The 26,059-nt window shown below is 43.7% G+C and overlaps 1 protein-coding gene across 2 annotated transcripts in view; it reads right to left on the minus strand.

The window, feature by feature from the left end:
* Positions 1-12,671: 12,671 nt before the first annotated feature.
* The window catches only part of ptp4a2b (protein tyrosine phosphatase 4A2b), a 38,797-nt gene continuing 25,409 nt past the window's right edge, over positions 12,672-26,059 (minus strand). For both annotated transcript variants that reach the window (XM_060942813.1, XM_060942814.1), the window contains exons 2-7: positions 23,584-23,861; positions 23,173-23,281; positions 22,993-23,085; positions 17,057-17,187; positions 13,843-13,917; positions 12,672-13,750 (exon numbers count right to left, since the gene is read on the minus strand). In XM_060942813.1, coding sequence (XP_060798796.1) covers positions 13,639-13,750; positions 13,843-13,917; positions 17,057-17,187; positions 22,993-23,085; positions 23,173-23,281; positions 23,584-23,588 — 525 coding nt within the window. In that variant the 5' untranslated portion in view covers positions 23,589-23,861 and the 3' untranslated portion in view covers positions 12,672-13,638. The remainder of the gene's footprint in view (positions 13,751-13,842; positions 13,918-17,056; positions 17,188-22,992; positions 23,086-23,172; positions 23,282-23,583; positions 23,862-26,059) is intronic.

A 26,059-nucleotide genomic window follows, 5' to 3' on the forward strand; every position in this document is an offset into this window, starting at 1 on the left:
CTGTCCACTTCCACTACTCCCCTCAGCGTCGGAATCTGTCTCGGATTTGGAGCAAACCTGTTAAATGAAGCTCGAATATTCAAATAAAATTGAATATTAATTTAAACTTTTATCAGGCTGTAAAACCAACACTATATTTAAGATTTTGTCTCGCTGAAAAGGGAACAGAGGAAGTGAGCGAGTACGTATTTGAGTTACACCCCATATTAATACGGAAAACAGACTAGCACATCCCAAAGGCGTGGCTAAAATCTCAGCCTGTTGGTGTTTGAAAACTGTTGGTCGTGTAAACATTCCCTGAACTCTGAATGATGAGTAGAATAAAGTCACACAGGCAGGAGAAATAATTCAGCTTTCACACTTACATATATTATTAACAGTGGTATACAAGGCACTTTAAAGTTACACTTAAAAAAACCAAACCATTATTATTATTGTTATTATTACTACTACTACCCAGGGCGGCACGGTGGTGTAGTGGTTAGCGCTGTCGCCTCACAGCAAGAAGGTCCGGGTTCGAGCCCCGTGGCCGGCGAGGGCCTTTCTGTGCGGAGTTTGCATGTTCTCCCCGTGTCCGCGTGGGTTTCCTCCGGGTGCTCCGGTTTCCCCCACAGTCCAAAGACATGCAGGTTAGGTTAACTGGTGGCTCTAAATTGAGCGTAGGTGTGAATGTGAGTGTGAATGGTTGTCTGTGTCTATGTGTCAGCCCTGTGATGACCTGGCGACTTGTCCAGGGTGTACCCCGCCTTTCGCCCGTAGTCAGCTGGGATAGGCTCCAGCTTGCCTGCGACCCTGTAGAAGGATAAAGCGGCTACAGATAATGAGATGAGATGAGACTATTATTATCCATCTATCCATCCATCCATTATCTGTAGCCGCTTATCCTGTCCTACAGGGTCGCAGGCAAGCTGGAGCCTATCCCAGCTGACTACGGGCGAGAGGCGGGGTACACCCTGGCCAGGGAGACAAACAACCATTCACACTCACACCTACGGTCAATTTAGAGCTACCAATTAGCCTAACCTGCATGTCTTTGGACTGTGGGGGAAACTGGAGCACCCGGAGGAAACCCATGCAGACACGGGGAGAACATGCAAACTCCACACAGAAAGGCCCTTGCTGGCCACTGGGCTCGAACCCAAGACCTTGCTGTGAGGCGACAGTGCTAACCACCGTGCTGTCCTATTATCTCATCTCATCTCATCTCGTTATCTGTAGCCGCTTTATCCTGTTCTACAGGGTCGCAGGAAAGCTGGAGCCTATCCCAGCTGACTACGGGCGAAAGGCGGGGTACACCCTGGACAAGTCGCCAGGTCATCACAGGGCTGACACACAGACACAGACAACCATTCACACTCACATTCACACCTACGGTCAATTTAGAGTCACCAGTTAACCTAACCTGCATGTCTTTGGACTGTGGGGGAAACCGGAGCACCCGGACGAAACCCACGCGGACACAGGGAGAACATGCAAACTCCGCACAGAAAGGCCCTCGCCGGCCACGGGGCTCGAACCCGGACCTTCTTGCTGTGATGCGACAGCGCTAACCACTACACCACCGTGCCGCCCCTGTCCTATTATTATTATTATTATAGCATTTTTACTATCCCTATGTTATATTTTTAGTGTCATATCTCCAGGTCATTAAGTGGAAAATGTGAATCATGGTGTGTAATTATGTTATGCAGCAGTTTCTGTTCTACCCCCTATGAGGGTGCCAATATTTCTGATAAAGGCAGGAGAAGACAGATCAGCCTTAACACGGACAACAAGCTTTACAAAAGACATACATGTTATTTTGGAGACAGCAGATAGAAAGATACCAAGTTCTCACTCACAGCATTGTTGAGATCTTGAATCTGGTTGGTCAGAAAGTGTTGATTAATTTTCTGTAACAGTCATTCTGAAAGGGCGGCACGGTGGTGTAGTGGTTAGCGCTGTCACCTCACAGCAAGAAAGTCTGGGTTCGAGCCCCGTCGCTGGCGAGGGCCTTTCTGTGCGGAGTTTGCATGTTCTCCCCGTGTCCGCGTGGGTTTCCTCCGGGTGCTCCGGTTTCCCCCACAGTCCAAAGACATGCAGGTTAGGCTAACTGGTGGCTCTAAATTGAGCGTAGGTGTGAATGTGAGTGTGAATGGTTGTCTGTGTCTATGTGTCAGCCCTGTGATGACCTGGCGACTTGTCCAGGGTGTACCCCGCCTTTCGCCCGTAGTCAGCTGGGATAGGCTCCAGCTTGCCTGCGACCCTGTAGAAGGATAAAGCGGCTACAGATAATGAGATGAGATGAGACTATTATTATCCATCTATCCATCCATCCATTATCTGTAGCCGCTTATCCTGTCCTACAGGGTCGCAGGCAAGCTGGAGCCTATCCCAGCTGACTACGGGCGAGAGGCGGGGTACACCCTGGCCAGGGAGACAAACAACCATTCACACTCACACCTACGGTCAATTTAGAGCTACCAATTAGCCTAACCTGCATGTCTTTGGACTGTGGGGGAAACTGGAGCACCCGGAGGAAACCCATGCAGACACGGGGAGAACATGCAAACTCCACACAGAAAGGCCCTTGCTGGCCACTGGGCTCGAACCCAAGACCTTGCTGTGAGGCGACAGTGCTAACCACCGTGCTGTCCTATTATCTCATCTCATCTCATCTCGTTATCTGTAGCCGCTTTATCCTGTTCTACAGGGTCGCAGGAAAGCTGGAGCCTATCCCAGCTGACTACGGGCGAAAGGCGGGGTACACCCTGGACAAGTCGCCAGGTCATCACAGGGCTGACACACAGACACAGACAACCATTCACACTCACATTCACACCTACGGTCAATTTAGAGTCACCAGTTAACCTAACCTGCATGTCTTTGGACTGTGGGGGAAACCGGAGCACCCGGACGAAACCCACGCGGACACAGGGAGAACATGCAAACTCCGCACAGAAAGGCCCTCGCCGGCCACGGGGCTCGAACCCGGACCTTCTTGCTGTGATGCGACAGCGCTAACCACTACACCACCGTGCCGCCCCTGTCCTATTATTATTATTATTATAGCATTTTTACTATCCCTATGTTATATTTTTAGTGTCATATCTCCAGGTCATTAAGTGGAAAATGTGAATCATGGTGTGTAATTATGTTATGCAGCAGTTTCTGTTCTACCCCCTATGAGGGTGCCAATATTTCTGATAAAGGCAGGAGAAGACAGATCAGCCTTAACACGGACAACAAGCTTTACAAAAGACATACATGTTATTTTGGAGACAGCAGATAGAAAGATACCAAGTTCTCACTCACAGCATTGTTGAGATCTTGAATCTGGTTGGTCAGAAAGTGTTGATTAATTTTCTGTAACAGTCATTCTGAAAGGGCGGCACGGTGGTGTAGTGGTTAGCGCTGTCACCTCACAGCAAGAAAGTCTGGGTTCGAGCCCCGTCGCTGGCGAGGGCCTTTCTGTGTGGAGTTTGCATGTTCTCCCCGTGTCCGCGTGGGTTTCCTCCGGGTGCTCCGGTTTCCCCCACAGTCCAAAGACATGCAGGTTAGGCTAACTGGTGGCTCTAAATTGAGCGTAGGTGTGAATGTGAGTGTGAATGGTTGTCTGTGTCTATGTGTCAGCCCTGTGATGACCTGGCGACTTGTCCAGGGTGTACCCCGCCTTTCGCCCGTAGTCAGCTGGGATAGGCTCCAGCTTGCCTGCGACCCTGTAGAAGGATAAAGCGGCTACAGATAATGAGATGAGATGAGACTATTATTATCCATCTATCCATCCATCCATTATCTGTAGCCGCTTATCCTGTCCTACAGGGTCGCAGGCAAGCTGGAGCCTATCCCAGCTGACTACGGGCGAGAGGCGGGGTACACCCTGGCCAGGGAGACAAACAACCATTCACACTCACACCTACGGTCAATTTAGAGCTACCAATTAGCCTAACCTGCATGTCTTTGGACTGTGGGGGAAACTGGAGCACCCGGAGGAAACCCATGCAGACACGGGGAGAACATGCAAACTCCACACAGAAAGGCCCTTGCTGGCCACTGGGCTCGAACCCAAGACCTTGCTGTGAGGCGACAGTGCTAACCACCGTGCTGTCCTATTATCTCATCTCATCTCATCTCGTTATCTGTAGCCGCTTTATCCTGTTCTACAGGGTCGCAGGAAAGCTGGAGCCTATCCCAGCTGACTACGGGCGAAAGGCGGGGTACACCCTGGACAAGTCGCCAGGTCATCACAGGGCTGACACACAGACACAGACAACCATTCACACTCACATTCACACCTACGGTCAATTTAGAGTCACCAGTTAACCTAACCTGCATGTCTTTGGACTGTGGGGGAAACCGGAGCACCCGGACGAAACCCACGCGGACACAGGGAGAACATGCAAACTCCGCACAGAAAGGCCCTCGCCGGCCACGGGGCTCGAACCCGGACCTTCTTGCTGTGATGCGACAGCGCTAACCACTACACCACCGTGCCGCCCCTGTCCTATTATTATTATTATTATAGCATTTTTACTATCCCTATGTTATATTTTTAGTGTCATATCTCCAGGTCATTAAGTGGAAAATGTGAATCATGGTGTGTAATTATGTTATGCAGCAGTTTCTGTTCTACCCCCTATGAGGGTGCCAATATTTCTGATAAAGGCAGGAGAAGACAGATCAGCCTTAACACGGACAACAAGCTTTACAAAAGACATACATGTTATTTTGGAGACAGCAGATAGAAAGATACCAAGTTCTCACTCACAGCATTGTTGAGATCTTGAATCTGGTTGGTCAGAAAGTGTTGATTAATTTTCTGTAACAGTCATTCTGAAAGGGCGGCACGGTGGTGTAGTGGTTAGCGCTGTCACCTCACAGCAAGAAAGTCTGGGTTCGAGCCCCGTCGCTGGCGAGGGCCTTTCTGTGTGGAGTTTGCATGTTCTCCCCGTGTCCGCGTGGGTTTCCTCCGGGTGCTCCGGTTTCCCCCACAGTCCAAAGACATGCAGGTTAGGCTAACTGGTGGCTCTAAATTGAGCGTAGGTGTGAATGTGAGTGTGAATGGTTGTCTGTGTCTATGTGTCAGCCCTGTGATGACCTGGCGACTTGTCCAGGGTGTACCCCGCCTTTCGCCCGTAGTCAGCTGGGATAGGCTCCAGCTTGCCTGCGACCCTGTAGAAGGATAAAGCGGCTACAGATAATGAGATGAGATGAGACTATTATTATCCATCTATCCATCCATCCATTATCTGTAGCCGCTTATCCTGTCCTACAGGGTCGCAGGCAAGCTGGAGCCTATCCCAGCTGACTACGGGCGAGAGGCGGGGTACACCCTGGCCAGGGAGACAAACAACCATTCACACTCACACCTACGGTCAATTTAGAGCTACCAATTAGCCTAACCTGCATGTCTTTGGACTGTGGGGGAAACTGGAGCACCCGGAGGAAACCCATGCAGACACGGGGAGAACATGCAAACTCCACACAGAAAGGCCCTTGCTGGCCACTGGGCTCGAACCCAAGACCTTGCTGTGAGGCGACAGTGCTAACCACCGTGCTGTCCTATTATCTCATCTCATCTCATCTCGTTATCTGTAGCCGCTTTATCCTGTTCTACAGGGTCGCAGGAAAGCTGGAGCCTATCCCAGCTGACTACGGGCGAAAGGCGGGGTACACCCTGGACAAGTCGCCAGGTCATCACAGGGCTGACACACAGACACAGACAACCATTCACACTCACATTCACACCTACGGTCAATTTAGAGTCACCAGTTAACCTAACCTGCATGTCTTTGGACTGTGGGGGAAACCGGAGCACCCGGACGAAACCCACGCGGACACAGGGAGAACATGCAAACTCCGCACAGAAAGGCCCTCGCCGGCCACGGGGCTCGAACCCGGACCTTCTTGCTGTGATGCGACAGCGCTAACCACTACACCACCGTGCCGCCCCTGTCCTATTATTATTATTATTATAGCATTTTTACTATCCCTATGTTATATTTTTAGTGTCATATCTCCAGGTCATTAAGTGGAAAATGTGAATCATGGTGTGTAATTATGTTATGCAGCAGTTTCTGTTCTACCCCCTATGAGGGTGCCAATATTTCTGATAAAGGCAGGAGAAGACAGATCAGCCTTAACACGGACAACAAGCTTTACAAAAGACATACATGTTATTTTGGAGACAGCAGATAGAAAGATACCAAGTTCTCACTCACAGCATTGTTGAGATCTTGAATCTGGTTGGTCAGAAAGTGTTGATTAATTTTCTGTAACAGTCATTCTGAAAGGGCGGCACGGTGGTGTAGTGGTTAGCGCTGTCACCTCACAGCAAGAAAGTCTGGGTTCGAGCCCCGTCGCTGGCGAGGGCCTTTCTGTGTGGAGTTTGCATGTTCTCCCCGTGTCCGCGTGGGTTTCCTCCGGGTGCTCCGGTTTCCCCTACAGTCCAAAGACATGCAGGTTAGGCTAACTGGTGACTCTAAATTGACCGTAGGTGTGAATGTGAGTGTGAATGGTTGTCTGTGTCTATGTGTCAGCCCTGTGATGACCTGGCGACTTGTCCAGGGTGTACCCCGCCTTTCGCCCGTAGTCAGCTGGGATAGGCTCCAGCTTGCCTGCGACCCTGTAGAAGGATAAAGCGGCTAGAGATAATGAGATGAGATGAGTCATTCTGAAAGTAGTTTAGTTCACCGTGCGTGCGTAAGTAAGGATGGATGGATGGATGGATGGATCTATCTATCTATCTATCTATCTATCTATCTATCTATCTATCTATCTATCTATCTATCTATCTATCTATCTATCTATCTTCCTTCTGCCACTTATCTGGGTTGTGGGGGTAGCAGCCTAAGCAGAGCAGCCCAGACTTCCCTCTCCCCAGCCACCTCCACCGGCTCTTCCAGGGGAATACCGAGGCATTCCCAGGCCAGCCGAGAGATGTAATCTCTCCAGTGTGCCCTGGGTCTGCCCCAGGGTTTCCTCCCAGTCACAGATTGATGAAGCCAACAGGACCACATCATCCGCAAAAAGCAGAGACGCGATCCTGATGCCACCAAACTGGACACCCTCCACCCCTTGGCTGAGCCTAGAAATTCTGTCCCTAAAAGTTATGAACAGAATTGGTGACAAAGGGCAGTCATGGCGGAGTCCCACATGCACCGGGAACGAGTCCGACTTGTTGCTGGCAATGCAAACCAAATTCCTGCTCCGGTCATACAGGGTCCAAATGGCCCACAGCAGTGGGCCCCAAACCCTATACTCCCGAAGCACCCCCCACAGGTCATCATGAGGGACATGGTCATAAGCCTTCTCCATGTCCACAAACACATGTAGACCGGTTGGGCAAATGCTACCCTCCAGTACCCTTGCAAGGGTAAAGAGCTGGTCCAGTGTTCCTCCTGAATCTGAGGTTCAACTATCGACTGGACTCTCCTACTCCAGCACCCCAGCACAGGCTTACCCGGGGAGGCTGAGATGTGTGATTCCCCTATAGTTGGAACACACTCTCCGGTCCCTCTTTTTATATGCTCTTTATATCCATCCATCCATCCATCCATCCATCCATCCATCCATTATCTGTAGTCGCTTATCCTGTTCTACAGGGTCACAGGTAAGCTGGAGCCTATCCCAGCTGACTATGGGCGAGAGGCAGGGTACACCCTGGACAAGTCGCCAGGTTATCGCAGGACTGACACAGAAACAAACAACCATTCACACCTACGGTCAATTTAGAGCCACCAATTAGCTGAACCTGCATGTCTTTGGACTTTGGGGGAAACCAGAGCACCTGGAGGAAACACATGCAGACACGGGGAGAACATGCAAATTCCACACAGAAAGGCCCTCGCCAGCTGCTGGGCTCGAACCCAGGACCTTCTTGCTGTGAGGCGACAGTGCTAACCACTACACCACTGTGCCGCCCAAAATGTAGAATCATTTAATTTAAATATTGTTCAACAGCATTTCTTTCCATATGACTCAGACTTTTGTCCAGTCCTGTATAGATCCAGTATACATTATATTTACATGGCATGCTCCATATAATCATAAACTAATTATAAACATATTTAAAATATTTGTTGTTATATAAGAAACACGGAATCATTGATATGTGGCTGCTCTCTGTAAGGAAATGTTCATTTAAGATTTATGGAAGGCGCCCCCAGCGTCAGCTCTTTGTAATTGATGGTAGGTTTTCCTCCATGGGACAGTCTTCAGAATAGAGGACTTTGCTTTGTTTCTACCTGCCATCATGTAAGTGATAACAGAAACTAAAGTTATCTCACAGATGTTCCACAACATTCATTAAACGCAACTAATATAGACATTCAGGCATTGCCTAAAAGTGGAGCTCCTGATGAGTGTACAAGCAAAATATTTGCAACGGCACAAAATCAACCTGAATAGAATAATTATATTATAGCATATGAACCATTTGATTGTGTAGTGTATTTCACATCAATAAATTTCTGTATTGTCTTGTGACAGTGACACCAATAATGAGATGCACATTGCAGTTACGAATACATATTTATTCCTTTCTTTGACACTGCATGCCATGCGCCAGAAACAACACCACGACATTTATTATGGTGTGACTCTGCTGGGTGCCTGGTGGGCAGCAGTGAAGCAGCACTTTTACTTTACATCAATACTATATACAGTTGTGGTCAGAAGTTTACATACAGTGACATGAATGTCATCTTGGATATGAATGTCATGGCAATATTTGGGCTTTCAGTAATTTCTTGGAACTGTTCTTTTTCTGTGGCAGAATGTACAGCATACATCTTTAATAAAAAAACACTAGAATTTGGTGCACAAGTATTAATTTTCTTTGGGTTTTCTGAAAATCAACACAGGGTCAAAATTATACATCCATGGTCAAAAATATACATACAGCACACCTAATATTTGAGTAAAATGTCTCTTTGCAAGATTCACCTTGACCAAACATTTTTGTTTACTGTGAACAAGCTTCTGGCAGAATTCTGGTTGGATATTTCACGACTCTTCAGGGTAGAATTGGTAGAGTTCAATTAAATTTTTTTTCTTGGCATGGACTTGCCTTATAAGCACGGTCCATATATTTTTAATAGGGTTGAAGTCAGGACTTGTTTTAAGCTTAATGTTAGCCTGCTTTATCCTCCACAACCAGCTCTGATGTGTGTTTGGGTTCATTGTCCTGTTGTAACTCCCAAGTCGTGTTCAAGTTTCTGATGGTTTATGCTGAAGAATTCTGAGGTAGTCCTCCTTCTTCATTATTCCATCCACTTTGTGCAATGAACCAGTTCCACTGGCAGCAAAACAGCCCCAGAGCATGATGATCCTACCACCACCACCACCAGTTGGTACAGTGTCCCTCTGTACATGATGGTCATTGTGGCCAAACAACTCAATCTTTGTCTCATCTGACCATACAGCTTTCCTCCAGAAGGCTTTTTCTTTGTCCATGTGGTCAGCTTCAAACTTTAGTTAAGCTTGAAGGTGTCAATTTTGGAGCAGGGGTTATTTCTTGGATAGCAGCCTCTTAGTCCATAGTGATGTAAAACTCACTGAACTGTAGACAGTGATCCATCAGCTTCCAGTTCATGGCAGGGCTGTGCCATGGTGGTTCTCAGGTTGTTCCTGACCATCCAAACCAATTTCCTTGGTTGACAGTTTGGCTTTTCTTGAAGCAAAGTGGCTTGGCAAAGTGACTGCACCTCACAATAACTTGAAGACAATTGAACTGATCTTGGAATTTGCAGTTGTTTAGAAATTGCTTCAAGAGACATTCAGGAGTTGTATACATCTATGATCCTCATTCTCAGATCTGCACTGAGCTCCTTGGACTTTCCCATCGTATTGTGTGTTGGTCAATCGAATGAGTGCTGTAAACAAACCCTTTTTATGAAGGCACAGAGAAGCTACCAGCTGTAATCAATCATGATCACTAACAGGAAGTTAAGAGACTTTGGCCTTGGCAAGATAAAAGACATTTTGGAAGTTTCAGCACCTCTGAATTAATAATCTAAGTGAGCGTATGTAAATATTTGACTCTGTATCATTTTGACCCTGTGTTGATTTCAGAAAACCCAAATAAAATGAAAACTTGTGCACCAAATTGTTTTTTTTTTTGAAGATGCATGCTGTACAATCATTCTACCACAGAAAAAGAACAGTTCAAAGAAATTACTGAAAGCCCAAATATTGCCATGACATTCATATCCAAGATGACATTCATGTCACTGTATGTAAACTTCTGACCACAACTGTAGTTATGATTGAATATCAAACTTGATATCAAACATTTTTTCTGGTTACATCTTTCACACGTTGAAGCTCGCAGCCACAGATTGCAAAGCGTGCACACGCCATTAGGACTAATTACCATGCACCTGTTCCTGATTTGAACCCAGTCACAGCACATACATAGAAGGACTCTCAGTCACACACAGACTTTATGAAAGCCTTGTGTTTTGTATCGCTTTTCTGGTTTTGACCTTATGTTTTTGGACTTTGAGTATTGTTTTACCTCTAATATCCTGCCTGTTTTTCGACTCTGCCTTTGTCTCCATTTTGGATCTGTTTGCTATTGTTTTTTCAATAAAACTCTTCCTACACTTCCATACATCTACCGCTCTTACATGAGAGAAACTGTCAACTGTCCAACAATCTAGTAGATTAAAACTTTTGTTTCATATCAACTGTTGTGAATATTTTCTGTAAAATGTGTTAGTAAATAATCCCATGTTAGTTTTTAAAAAGCAAATAAAAAATAAGCACTGGATAAAAACCCATCTTCTTTCTTTACCCTTCTCAAGGTAAGCACTTGAGTGCTTGTCAGTTGATCAGCCTCTTACTCAAGTATCTCCATTTCTGTCGGTCAAATGGCTGATCATGCGTTGCATATGCAGCAAGCTTTTTACGCCACCAGCTTGCAGGGCCTGTCATGGCAACCTTCTTTGTTTATCCGGGCTTGGGGACCGGCTTGTCGCGTATGATGTATATGCTTCATGGCCAAAAGTGTCAGAACTGCTAATTAGTAACTTCATGTCGTAGGCCCCCAGAAGGTTACAGGTCTCCCATGCCCCAGACCCGGGCAGACACCAGGTGGGAACAAGCTGCCACACCTTGACAAGGTTACACAGTTCCTTGTCCTGGTGGGGTGAGGCCCCCAGGACCATGACAGAAACCCCCCCATCTATATTATGTAAATAAAGATACAAATTCCGTTGTCCAGTGGTCAAGTGTTTATATGTTACCTTGCACTTATGAACCGGTTCCCTGTAGTGGTACATATAGGTTGTTCGTACGGATGTCGTCCAGTCAAGCCATCAAAAATCAGGTCTATGCATTTCTCTAAGTCTGGGGCTCCACTCTGCATGCGAGGAACTCCACTATACACAGCTAAAAGTATGCCATTCATTAACAATTGAAAAAAAAAGGTAATTTTTGGCATTATTATTGGGGGAAAAAAACCCTTCATCACTGATTATTTTTCTAGTAACACACTGTCATGGTGTTAAATTTTTGATGGTGGGGATCATCACCATTTTGAGCTTAAAACCATATTATTGATCAGTTTTTTTTTTTTTAAGGTTCTGTGATACTGGCACCTTTATGATTCATACTTGAAGTCCCCCATGTACAGAATAACAGCACTGTTGTGTCTGACAAGAGTCACTTGTTTAAAGGATCTCGGTCCCTCACCCCCTCCTCTCGTCTGAGCTCAGTTAAAGAACATTACAAAAACTTTTATACCCTCAGGTTGGTGCATTTTTCATTCTTCAACAAAGTTTGAGTAGGGGTTATATACAGAAGAAAAACGCCACTGCAACACACTATCTCCCTGCATCGTGTTTGGTGTCAGTATGTGGCAGTCTTTTTTTTTTTATTTTAATTTTGCAGAATCTATTTCACTTTATCCACTCCTGAACCTGTAGCCTCATTATCAGCTTCAAAACAAATGATCCACAGTCATATTTTACACATATCAGATGCATTTCCTTGTAGGGAGTTTTTAACCATGTCAATCCTGAGCATAACCAAAAGGACAGTACACAAAGATCACTGCAAGTCCTCTAGCTACAAACCCCATCATTAATACAGTCTCACCTGACAGTTTGACAAATATATCTTTAACATGAGTATTTCAATCATTGTTTCCATGCATATCATTTCAGATCCAAGTTTTAAAAAGATATTTTTTTCAATGAGATTTTATTTAAGCATTTACTGCAAAAACAGCATCAATGAGCATTTGATTCATTCTTTCATGAAACAGGACATCATTCCTGACACTGTAAATAAACCTTTTCCTTCCTTAGTCACAGTTCTTTTTAAATATGAACACGCTTGGTGGTTGGTGGGGGACGATATGGTCTCGACATTGTATTTTCTTTTTAAACCCAGTAGAAGGCACTACAGACACGTACTACAGCCAGCACAAATGGATAATATCGAACCCACTTCTACCACTGCTTACTAGGAGCACTGAGAAACAAGGCACCAGAAAAATATACAGGTCAGTGTGCAGACACTCCCCTTAAAATTAAAGTATTCCTTTTTTCTTCCTCATGCTTACAGATGTATCATCTATTGTACCAGAGGTATGATCTAGGACACCTTTACCATTATTTGCATGCTAGGGTCTTAAAACAGGCCAGAAATTTACTTACACAAACAAAACAAAAGACAAAGGAGAGTTCATATCAATTGTTTATTCATTTTAAAAACAAGATGGGGATATTTTCAAAATGTGGGCAAAGATTAAAAAAATAATAATAAATCAAGTTTCCCATCCATCATTTCCTTGAGTGTGCCTATGGGCTGAAGAGGGTCACAGCAAAAGTGTACGGACAGTCTGGCCTAGAGCAAAAGCCATTAACTGACCCACTACGAAAGAGTAAGCAGACATGGCAATTGAAAAGTACCTAAATCAAGCCATTCTCCTCTGTCTGTGTACGCGCACATGTAGAATAGTCCTAAAGAATGATTGCTTTTCTAAACTGGACTGAATATTGCACTCCCCAGAGATTCAGAAAACTAAAATGAAAGAACATGGCTCCATAAAAGGGGAAAGTGTTCTGGCCCCAACCATACTCCTGACAAGACTCGATAATTATAGTGAATAAATACAGTTGACATTTAAAACCCATTCTGACCCTAAATTAAAAGTGACTTCAGGAAGTGGAGAAAAGAGCTCATTTGGTCCTTTTCAGCAACTAAAAACGTTTTAATAAAACAAAGTTAGTCTGATTTATTTTTAATTTAAAAAAAAAAAAAAAGTGTATATCCTCTTGTCCAATTATAACAGTTACGTTCAATTTAATCACAACCAACAGCATTACACAAATACAGACCTTTTCATAATGGTTAAAATAATTCACTTTAGAATAATGGAGAATAAAAAGTTATCCCATGATCGGACATTGGGAAGTCATGGGGAATTGCTGTGAGTTATAGCCATGACTGGTGCACTGGTAACCAGGAGGCAGCCACATCTGTGTGCTTTGACCTCTCTCATTCATACAGCTGGTGAATCCACAGATCAGGTTTAATTTGTTACATCTCGGTAATTCGATTAGTCATGACTCAGAATATTAACCATCACATTAATTACCCACAGCTTGCACTAAGTGAATTTCCCATTAGTTGTGTACAACTGGCACTTTACTGGATGCAGCAGTTGGGACCATTGGGATCCTTGAACCGCAGGCGCATCTTAGGTCTGTATTTCTCGAGGTAAAGAAGCTGTTTGGAGTTGAAGGCTCCACGTCTCTTCCTGAAAACAGAGCAGGTGATGGGTGAGTGGTGAAGCCAAGAGCTAAGTAGCACCACTTAAAAAGGTCTTGTTTGTACATGAGAGTTACGTACTGCCGGATAAACTGCACTGCATCCTCATACTTCATCCCACTCTCGATCAAGGCCAAGGCCACAAGTACAGGTGCTCTATAGGAAAAGAAAATCAAGCAAAAATTAAAGAAACATTTATTTCAAATTATTTCATTGTTTATTATTATCCCTATTATCATCATTATCCCTATTTTTTTTTTTATTTGAACTCATCACTTGAACACATTTATTCTCTCCCATTATTCCTTTTTATTTATGAATAGTATTATGTGAATTGGGTTTATATTAACACTTAACTGCTCTATCATTGTTCTAATAAATATACAATAACTTACAAATGTCAGTAAAAACTAATGCTAACTACAGTACTTTTTTTTTTTGGAAAGGAATGTACCCTGGTATATACAGTAAGTCAGTGGTTCTCAAAATGTGTCACGAGGCACCCCTTTAACCATAAAATAAATACCACAGACCCTTGAATATGGATTCATTTCATTAACATTATTTACATTTGTAAATATTTTTGGATCAGTCCACCGATAGAACACATTAACTCTGAGCTAATTTTGATGCTTGGACCAGTAAGTATAATGCACCCGTAACCTATTGATAATATGGGTTGTGATTTCCACCACTGTAACAAAAAATCCTGGACCACCTGGCTATGCTTAACGGACCGCACCATTGAGAACCTCTTCAAAGAATATTAAAAGGTCTATATATATAAAAATTACACATACATTCACTTATCTGAAAGCAAAAGTGGAGTGATAGTATTTGGTGGTTACTAAAGGTGTACATCAAGGCTGAGATCCCATGGGATGCAACAAACAGTTGTAGGAGAAGGCGTGTTTAAGTTTTCTTGAGAGCAGACAGATATAAAGCTCATGGAACAAAGAACACACTGAACACGGTGGACTGCTCAGGCAAGCGTTTACATTCATTCATATTCCTCCGGTCATGGTTGCTTTAGTTTAGATTACTATTTAGTTTCCATTTTGAGAAACAGGACCAACTAAGTTCTCTACACAAGTATAAATGCTTGATGAAAATTCCCTGAAGAGCCAGATTTAGTGGGATTGAAGGGGAGAGAAATAAAAATCCTGCACACACCACCAGTTCTCACCACATTAACAGCTGACCAAAGTCAACAAGGGTTCAATAATAGTGACCTACATTCTCATTGAAAGTGGACACTTGAAGTCTTAGAAAGAAATGCTGAGTGAACACCTGCGCTGGGCTCTTAAAGGGATAGTTCGGGATTTTTGACATGAATCTGTATGGCATCCCCATCAATAGTGTCGTGCAAACACACTGACTTACCCCTGACAGCATCCTGAGAGTCCAGTTCTTGTCCAGTTTTGGTCCAGACGAAAGTAGTCCGGCAAGTTTGTTGGGGTCACGAAAGTAAAACGTTTTTCGTCTCAAAACAGTGTGTGTTCAAAAGAGTGATATATTTGCATCACAAAACCGTTGTCAAATAAAAAGTCAGACCTCGAAATCGCTTGGCACTATTTTCTCTCCCTCGGTATCACTGCGCGCTGCCGCCAGGTGACAGCGAAACGCAGACCCGCTAAGCTGGTGGGAGACCAAGGCTGCACTCTATCCACGGCTTACACACGTGATGGCACGGAGGATGTGTATAGTGGCAGCATCTGTCCCCCCAGAGAGGATCTTTTCAAAAGCAGGACAGATTATAACTGAGAGGAGAAATAGAATCAGAATTAACTAGTTAATTGCAGTAATTAAAGGAATAGGTAGGAAAAGGAAGGCACAAAGACACCGCACAGCGCCTGAAAACGGGTTTTCAGGCGCTGCGCACCCGTTTTCAGGCGCTGCGCGGTGTCTTTGCGCCTGCAGCAGTGCTTTGCCTGTGCTGTGGCTGAAAATAGTTCCAGATATAAATTGGTCTAGTAAATCCCTTCGTGTTAATTTGCATTGATGTGTACTCGATGTGAATGTACAAGTCATGAGAAATAATTATAAAAAATCTTGAGTTATTTAATTCACTTTTGTAACGACAATGCTAGCTGGACACGCCGGATTACAGCGACTACGCTAAGCTAACCGGGACGTTTATGGATCAGGACAATGGCTGGGTCGGCTACAAAACGCTTTGGCTCACTCATCCAACTCTAGGGACTGCAGGGACTGACTCAATTTCACCTGGGGGTGGCGTATTCCTTTAAATCAAAAATAAAATCTCAGGAGCCGAAAGAGCCGGCTCCTTATAGTAAGAAGAGCCAAAAGAGCCAGCTCCCGAAAAAGAGCCGAAATTCCCATCACTAGTAAACAATGAATGAAACAGCCGTGGCTGTCACCTGGCGGCAGCGCGCAGTGATAAGAAGGGAGAGAAAATAGTGCCAAGCGATTTCGAGGTCTGACTTTTTATTTGACAACGGTTTTGTGATGCAAATATATCACTCTTTTGAACACATACTGTTTTGAGACGAAAAACGTTTTACTTTCGTGACCCCAACAAACTTGCCGGACTACTTTCATCTGGACCAAAACTGGACAAGAACTGGACTCACAGGATGCTGTCAGGGGTAAGTCAGTGTGTTTGCATGACACTATTGATGGGGATGCCATACAGATTCATGTCAAAAATCCCAAACTATCCTTTTAAATAAGAAAATAAATGTCATGCCTGGTCAAATGTTGTGATGCTGAACTATGACAGGGTGCTTTCACACATTAGTTTGGTTCCAGAGTCCAAAATCAGAGCAAAATTTATATTTGTTTATTATTTGGTTTAGGTTGTTTTCTCACTGCACATATTTAAACAATCCCAAAAGTGGTGGTGGAGAGAGAGAGAGACACGAAAATAAATAAATAAAATATCCCCACCACTGGCTGGAACTGTGCAGGGCTTAAAATACATGCAGTGTGTACAACCCCTTCATTCATACAACAGGAAAGAAACAAAATTTTTTTTACAAAGTGTGTGTGGTGTGTATAAAAACCCCGAGCATAGACAACACTTGATATATTACGAGATAATTAATACAGTTTCTGCAGTTATATGTATCATGGATATATAAAATGTGTGAAAACCTGTATGCGTCATTTATGGGAAAACCGGATTAGATGAAAATATCATGAAGAAAATTAGTTTTACAAAGGGAGCTTCAGAATAAGCCATTAATAGAGAAATGGGGGAAGAAGAAAAAAAACAAACAAACAAACAAAAAAAAAAACACCTTTTTCCTTTGCTCCTAAAGGTTTTACTCACCGGCCCAATCCTGCCACACAGTGCACGGCAATGCAGCATCTTGGCTCATTGCGGAACTTGGTCTTCACCAAATTTAGCCAATCATCAACAATTTGGGTAGGAGGTGGAGCTCCATCATCGAAGGGCCAGTCCTGCATGGGGGGGGGGGGGGGGGGGGGGGGGGGAGAACCCATCCAAGTATGAAGTCATGTCAATTTCACAGTGCATACCCTTTCTGAAAACACCACGGAATACAGCTGAGGTGTGAATGTGTTCAATGGGAAGTATGAGCTGTAATCTGAAGAGCGATCGAGAAGGGCACAAGGATCAGCTCCAAGCTAAAAAGAGAGAGAATGGATTTCTTGTAAACCATTCTGGACCACAGAGCTCTGCCAATCTCCTCCCAGCCAGAGTAACAAAGAAGAGAATGCAGGAGAGATGATTTGGGCCAAAAACAGGGAGCAGGCAGTCTAGAGATTTAAAGATAATCAGGCTGGGAAGTTGAGATCAATAAGGAGGAATGGCAAGAATGGGACAAGGAAGGGACACTGACAGATAATGAGTGGGAAATGGAACGGGAAAATAAATAAATAAAGACCGGGTAAGCGCTCTGAGGTAGGATGCATCGAGTTCACTGAAATGACGCACAAGCTGAATGCCATCTGGAGGGAGTAGTTGGGTTTTCTGACAAATTCACTGTCGAAACATGGCCTAGCAGAGAAATCAATTATTGCAACAATGAGCGAGAGAAGAAAGAAAAGGGAATGGACAGACTGGCTGCCCTACTATGTTCCCGCTAGACTGAAGTTTCTGCTCACTACCAGCTGAAACAGGCTCTCTCGCCCCTGCATACTCACTCACTCACACATGCTGTGAAACACTCTCTGGCATTGTATTATGGTAGAAATAAATATGCTTGTTTTTATCATTTTGTACAAATACATACGTGATGAGACTGATATCCATCAAGAGTGTAGAATGTTTGCACTCCCTGCTAAAAAGGAGTTCAATAACTGTCCCTGTGCCCTTTTCTTTCCTTCCACACTTCATCGCTTTTATTCATTTCCAGCACATTCATTTAATTTGAACTCCTAAATTAGTTTAGCTGGGTCATGACCATATAACATTTCCAGAACAAAAATCAGGAGTTTGCTGAGCTTACAGGATTAGAACAAGAAAGGGTTGGAAATTTCCAGCTTAAAAAAAAAAAAACTTGCTGGCTCCTGTCTTAATCTATAAACCTCTGTCAACCATATAGCCAAGACAGAGAGATTTTGACTTTTATAACTTCCACAGCTGTCTAAATATTTATTCATGACATCCATTCAAAACAGGCACAAAATACAGACTGCATGTGACACCATGATAGTAGACAGCAATTTACAATCTGGCAGTGAACAAAATAAGGAATAAAACAGTTCATGAGAGCAGATGTTTAAAATCTGTGCTGGGATAGTATAAAACATTCATGACAGGATAATTGTACAACCTCATCAACCTCAAATCATCATGGTTCTTAGTACATCCCAGTATAAAGGCCCCACCCCAAGCCAGGGGAAAAGAGGAATAAGGCTTAACCATCTTTGCCCTACTCCACTCTTCTCTCTGTTCCTCTCTCAGAGCAGCTATCTAGCTATATGAATAAATCACATCCAAGCAAGACTTGCATTTTTTTTTTTAATTACAGAAACTAGCCAAGTTTATGATATTTACAAAATCAACAATTTCACATTCTGCATAGTATAGCTCTACATTATTTGCACTATTTTAGATTCTTCATGCTGTATGATTGCGGTTGGTGTGCAGACACAGATTATGATGGGTGCTGATTCAAAACACAAAACTAATCCGGATGGAGGTTCACGCAGCCTGAAAATTCACTCGTCGCAACCACATGAGGAAGCTTTAAGGCATGTACACCAGTGGCCTTTTAGCTTTGATGGAAATGGTGTTCAAAAATCTTCAGATATTGACAGTTTTAGATTTGTGTCTCTTGTAAACCAGTTACAAAGTCTACCAGAATGAAGATAAAGCAGCATTTCCCACTGCAGAAAAGCTTACTTAATGTAGCGGAAAGGACGTGGGATGCGAAAGACGCAAATTTACTTCTGGTAGCGGTTACTTTCACTTCGCCCGAGTTTGACTTTGACTTGTGAATTCACAAATCTCAGCCTTGTGAGCCAATAGAGCCAAGTGGGAGGGACTGTCGTCTCTTTGTTTAAAAAAAAAAAAAAGGGGGGGGGGTCGCTGCATTGCCTTGTTCTCTTATTGTTGACTGGCGCACATCTGGGGGACAATATCTCATCCACGGACATGCTAGAATTTTGGCGGTAATATTCTGTTTTGTTTCCCCCCTTTTCACTCTGCCTAGTACAACCCCGATTCCAAAAAAGTTGGGACAAAGTACTAATTGTAAATAAAAACGGAATGCAATAATTTACAAATATCAAAAACTGATATTGTATTCACAATAGAACATAGACAACATATCAAATGTCGAAAGTGAGACATTTTGAAATTTCATGCCAAATATTGGCTCATTTGAAATTTCATGACAGCAACACATCTCAAAAGAGTTGGGACGGGCAATAAGAGGCTGGATAAGTTAAAAGGTACAAACTAGATAGAATTCTATGCCAACGGCGTCGATGGGGATGCCTCCGCCTGGTAGACTACACGCCTTATTAAGTTGTGATTTGAGGATGGACATTTGACCTCACAGTAATCGTGACCTGGTGAAATTACTTGTATCAGCCCCAAAGACATTGTGTTCACAAGGTTTTCAGACAGACATTTGACCTCACAGTGACCTTGACCTTTTGATCTCAAAATCTAAAATCAGTTCATGTTTGTCCCAAAGCGCACAAATGGTGAAAGTTTGGTGAAATTCCTTTCATTAGCCTTTGAGATATCGCGTTCACAAAGCTTCGGGATGGCCGCACGGACAGACAGACAACCCAAAAACAATGTCTCCTGCACCTTACGGTGGCGGAGGCATAAAAAGGAACAGCTGGAGGACCAAATTGCAACTCATTAGGTCAATTGGCAATAGGTCATTAACATGACTGGGTATAAAAAGAGCATCTTGGAGTGGCAGCGGCTCTCAGAAGTAAAGATGGGAAGAGGATCACCAATCCCCCTAATTCTGCGCCGACAAATAGTGGAGCAATATCAGAAAGGAGTTCGACAGTGTAAAATTGCAAAGAGTTTGAACATATCATCTACAGTGCATAATATCATCAAAAGATTCAGAGAATCTGGAAGAATCTCTGTGCGTAAGGGTCAAGGCCGGAAAACCATACTGGGTGCCCATGATCTTCGGGCCCTTAGACGGCACTGCATCACATACAGGCATGCTTCTGTATTGGAAATCACAAAATGGGCTCAGGAATATTTCCAGAGAACATTATCTGTGAACACAATTCACCGTGCCATCCGCCGTTGCCAGCTAAAACTCTATAGTTCAAAGAAGAATGAATGAATTGAATGAATTTATTTATTTCGAACATGTATTAAAAAAATGTAACTATTTGTACATACAAAAGAAAGAAAATGAGAAATAAATAAATAAATAAATAAATAAATAAATAAAAGTGCTAAGACATTACAAGAAGCTGTATCTAAACATGATCCAGAAGCGCAGACGTCTTCTCTGGGCCAAGGCTCATTTAAAATGGACTGTGGCAAAGTGGAAAACTGTTCTGTGGTCAGACGAATCAAAATTTGAAGTTCTTTATGGAAATCAGGGACGCCGTGTCATTCGGACTAAAGAGGAGAAGGACGACCCGAGTTGTTATCAGCGCTCAGTTCAGAAGCCTGCATCTCTGATGGTATGGGGTTGCATTAGTGCGTGTGGCATGGGCAGCTTACACATCTGGAAAGACACCATCAATGCTGAAAGGTATATCCAGGTTCTAGAGCAACATATGCTCCCATCCAGACGACGTCTCTTTCAGGGAAGACCTTGCATTTTCCAACATGACAATGCCAAACCACATACTGCATCAATTACAGCATCATGGCTGCGTAGAAGAAGGGTCCGGGTACTGAACTGGCCAGCCTGCAGTCCAGATCATTCACCCATAGAAAACATTTGGCGCATCATAAAACGGAAGATACGACAAAAAAGATCAAAGACAGTTGAGCAACTAGAATCCTACATTAGACAAAAATGGGTTAACATTCCTATCCCTAAACTTGAGCAACTTGTCTCCTCAGTCCCCAGACGTTTACAGACTGTTGTAAAGAGAAAAGGGGATGTCTCACAGTGGTAAACATGGCCTTGTCCCAACTTTTTTGAGATGTGTTGTTGTCATGAAATTTAAAATGACCTAATTTTTCTCTTTAAATGATACATTTTCTCAGTTTAAACACTTGATGTGTCATCTATGTTCTATTCTGAATAAAATATGGAACTTTGAAACTTCCACATCATTGCATTCCGTTTTTATTTACAATTTGTACTTTGTTCCAACTTTTTTGGAATCGGGGTTGTTGGATTTTTTTGCTAGCAATGTTGGCACCTCCGTCTCAGTGTTGTTGAAACTTCTGATAGCATACTTCTTTTGGTTGCTCCTGATTAGGGGTCGCCACAGCGGATCTTTCATCTCCGTTGCTCCCTGTCTTCCGCATCCTTCTCTACCACACCTGCCACTTTCATGTCCTCTCTCACCACATCCATGTATCTCCTCTTTGGCCTTCCTCGTTTTTGTGCGCCTGGCAGCTCCATCCTCAACATTCTCCTTCCCACATGCTCTGCATCTCTTCTCAGGATGTGCCCATACCATCTCAGTCTCATCTCTCTTAGCTTCATTCCCAAGCTCTCCACATGTGCTGTCCCTCTGATGTGCTCGTTCCTTATCCTGTCCAACCTCGTCGCTCCCATCGCAAACCTTAACATCCTCAACTCCGCCACCTCCAACTTTGCCTCCTGTCTCTTCGTTAAGGGTACGGTCTCCAACCCATACATCACAGCTGGTCTCACTACTGTCTTATACATCTTACCTTTCACTTTTGCTGGGACTTTCCGATCACAAACAACTCCCGAAATCCTTCTCCAACTGCTCCACCCTGCCTGCACTCTCTCTCACCTCACTATCGCAGCCCCCATTTTCCTGCACAGCTGACCCCAGGTACTTGAATTCACCAACTTTCTTTACGTCTACTCCTTGCATCTTCACTACACTCTCATCCCCATTCTCACTAATGCACGTATTCTGTTTTGCTACTGCTCACCTTCATTCCTCTTCATTCCAATGCATACCTCCATCTCTCCAAACCCAACCCAACCTCCTTTCTACTTTCACCACATATCAAAACTTCTTATAGCATACAAAGCATAAAAATAAAGAAAACCAATCTAACATTTATAGGATTTATTTTTGAACACAGTTTATGATTTAAAAAGCATCGATGACTTAATTTACTGAAAAGAAAAATTTGTGTGTGTGTGTGTGGGGATGTATTTCTCTACTGCAAGTCACACGGGTGACATGATAAAAGAACAAAAGCCTCTGTCCTGAGGCTCATTACTGACCACGCATCCGTTACTTTTAGCTTTTTTTAAGTTACTCACTGCTCATCTGCACTGCAACGCCTTTAAGGGAGACACTGTATAGCAGCTGTATGTTACTACACTGCTTTGTTTTATTGCTGCTCCTGTACAGACTTGTATACCGGAAGAAGAAATGCTGACCGTGGTTTGTGAAGACAACACACACTGGCTAATACCATTGAGAGTTATAAGACAGAACACTACACTTGTGTTTTACTGAGACTCGTACACGGGGGGGGGCAGCTCCTCAGGATTTTCCCTGCCCGAGGGGGTTTTTATGAAAGACTGCAAGCCAGAGTTAGTCAGTGTGTGGTGAGTGAGTTTTGTTTCTGTGTGTGTGTGTTCAAGAGTAATTCGAGTGTGCAAGAGGCTTATAGTAAGAAACCTGACCAATGGTACATACCAGGACCTGGATGCCCTCCCTCTCCACCGGAGCCTTGTCGTAAGTGGCCTCGCACACACGCACAAGTGTGTTTACCTCAAATTTCTTCAGCTCCTTGAGGGCAGAGTCAAAAGAGCACAGGTTACTTCCTTGTGCCTTACACACATACACTTGGAAGAGAATCAGCACACACACCCTTACCTCTGTGAACTTGTTGAGCGTAGAGTTGGTAGGGTTGTGCGTGATGAGGAATCTCATGCACTCATAGGTAATTTCAACAGCGGCAGGGCGGTTCATGTTGGCAAGACGGCTTTAAAACAGTAATAAAAATGTTTGATTCCTGTCCCTTAAAAACACTTTGGCTCAGATTCAGCAAGGACTTCTAGTAAGGTAAAATAAATTTAAAAAAAAAAAAGCGTGGGTGAGATGGAGGGCACTGGACTACAAAAATAAAAAATAAATACAAAAAAAAAATGGAGGATGGTTTCGTCCACAGTGCACAAAAGGATGTATAAAACAGGATGAATGAAGATAAAAAGGTAAAACAAAAAAATAAAAAAATAAAATAAAGTAACTATCCTTCAGTCATCTAATGAGACAACCTTAGATTACCCCATTCAGGAGAGGTGTTTTGGATTGACTGTAGAGACAGAAAGCGGCAGGGGAGGGAGAGAGAACTTGTTTGTGCTCAGGCTGAGGACTACGCGTAATCCCAGGGGGATTCAGGAGAGACAGACGGGGCCCAGTGATAGCTGTCAGGGGGGTTTCTGGGTTGCGTAGTCCCGCAGGGGGCTGATGATTCACTTGTTCACAATGCTGAGGTGCTGAGCATGGCAGAAGTCTCCACTCACAAACGCCATAAATGTGCGGCTGGGATCTGCACGGAAACACTGCCAAGAGAAGAGAAATTAAGTCAAAAACAATGACAGTGGAGTGAAACGGCAATCACAACTGCAAAATCAATGTTAGTAAAGAACAGCTTTCAAAATAGATACAATGTTTAGATATATTTGTGAGATCCAATTTAAAACCAGGGAGGTTTAAAAAAAAACAAAACAAAAAAAAAAAACCCCACCCCACCCAACATGGTGCCATAATTTTCCTAAAAGTAGTTTCTGGAAAAATGCTAGACACCAGCAATTACACTTTAACTGTGCTACATTATAGGTGACCAAACCTGTACGTAAATCAGTTTTTTTTTCTATCCAAGGGTGGTTAGTGATTTCAGTCTTCATTTCATTTTAGAAGCATTTAATTTTATATTCTACACTGAATTTCTGATAAAAACAAAGCTGATTAAGCTCCCTGCATAAGCAATTAAATGTAAACTGCTCAGGACATACAGAACACATCCATCCATCATCTGTAGCCGCTTATCCTGTTCTACAGGGTCGCAGGCAAGCTGGAGTCTATCCCAGCTGACTATGGCCCTGTCCACACGGCACCGGATTCGGGTGACTCCGATACAATTGCTTATCGTTTAGGCCTGGCGTCCACACGGCACCGGCTTTTTGGGTGCCCAAAACGCAATCTTTTTGAGAACGGGTTCCAGAGTGGAAAGATCTGGCAACGTTGCCGTTGTGAAGTCGTCTGGATGAGTAGAACTGATTTGTTTACGATGACGTCACAACCACATGACTGTCAGTGCTTCACGCCGGGTAGAAGTGTAACGAACTCGATGCGAGTTGTCAACAAATCCTATAACTTGGTTCATGAAACGCGCTTACAAAATATTTTCACTGTGAATATTTATTGTGTAATGGTGCAAAGTGAGAGAGAGAGACTCTGCCCTTAGGGCAGAGTCAATCCTGCCAGCAAAAATAGGGAAAAAAAAGGAGCCATCTCACCTCTTCAGATGTTGGTTTTAGTCCTACAATACATTCCTCAAAAAGGGCGTAGAAGAGCAAATTAATCCATCAACGTGTAGCATTCAATTTATTCCGGACCATTAAAGAAGCCGCCTTCCGTGTAGAATCATACGTCATCCTCGCCGCCATATTGGATAGGTCAAAGCGGAGAATAAAGATTCATGTGCTGCGTTTAACTGTACCAACAGGTTTACCGTCCAAACGAGATCACATGGGATTACCTTTCACAGGTGAGAAACAACAAATTAATCCATCAACGTGTAGCGTTCAATTTATTCCGGACCATTAAAGACGCCGCCTTCCACGTAGAATCATACGTCATCCTCGCCGCCATTTTGGATAGGTCAAAGCGGAGAATAAAGATTAGCTGCGTTTAACTGTACCAACAGGTTTGCCGTCCAAATGAGATCACATGGGATTACCTTTCACAGGTGAGACTGGAAAAATACTTTTCATTGTATTTGGTCATTATAATGTAATTTTACGAACAGATTTTCCTGGCTTTGTGGCTAATATGAAGTCTCGCGCATAGTTTATGCGCATGTGTCCTTACTTCTTCTATTGTTCTGGTGTCTCCGAAGGGACCGTCTTACAGCGCCCCTAGAGGTGTGGCATGTGTATTGCATCGTTTTCAGCAAGCGTTGCGTTGCCATATGGACCTGATATTTTACTGATTGTTGCCCATTTGGACGCGATATATTTTTAAATAACATCTCGTTGCCGTTGTCGTGTGGATGTAGCCTATGAGTGAGAGGCGGGGTACACCCTGGACAAGTCGCCAGGTCATCACAGAGCTCATACAGAACACATGCAATGATAAAAGATGCACTTTCTCACAATTACTCAAATGTTAATTTCTTCTTTACTGAAAAGCTTGGACATACACAGCAAGTGTTACATGACGTGCTCAAGACAGTTTTATTTCTTTGCACAAACAGGCAAGATAATGCAAGCTAGAGAGGTCGAGCATCAATCATTCTCTGGTGACGACAAGAACAACCAGGTGAGACTCAAGCTCAAGACTTAAGAAGAAGCAGCCTTTGTCACATGCACACTCAAGCACAGTGAAATTCATTCTCTGCATTTAACCCATCTGAAGCCGTGAACACACGCATGCACACACATACCCGGAGCAGTGGGCAGCCATACTACAGCGCCCGGGGAGCAGCTACGGGTTAGGTACCTTGCTCAAGGGCACTTCAGCCCAAGGCCGCCCCATG

Source organism: Neoarius graeffei, chromosome 16, assembly GCF_027579695.1.
Source record: "Neoarius graeffei isolate fNeoGra1 chromosome 16, fNeoGra1.pri, whole genome shotgun sequence".
NCBI classification, from domain to species: domain Eukaryota; kingdom Metazoa; phylum Chordata; class Actinopteri; order Siluriformes; family Ariidae; genus Neoarius; species Neoarius graeffei.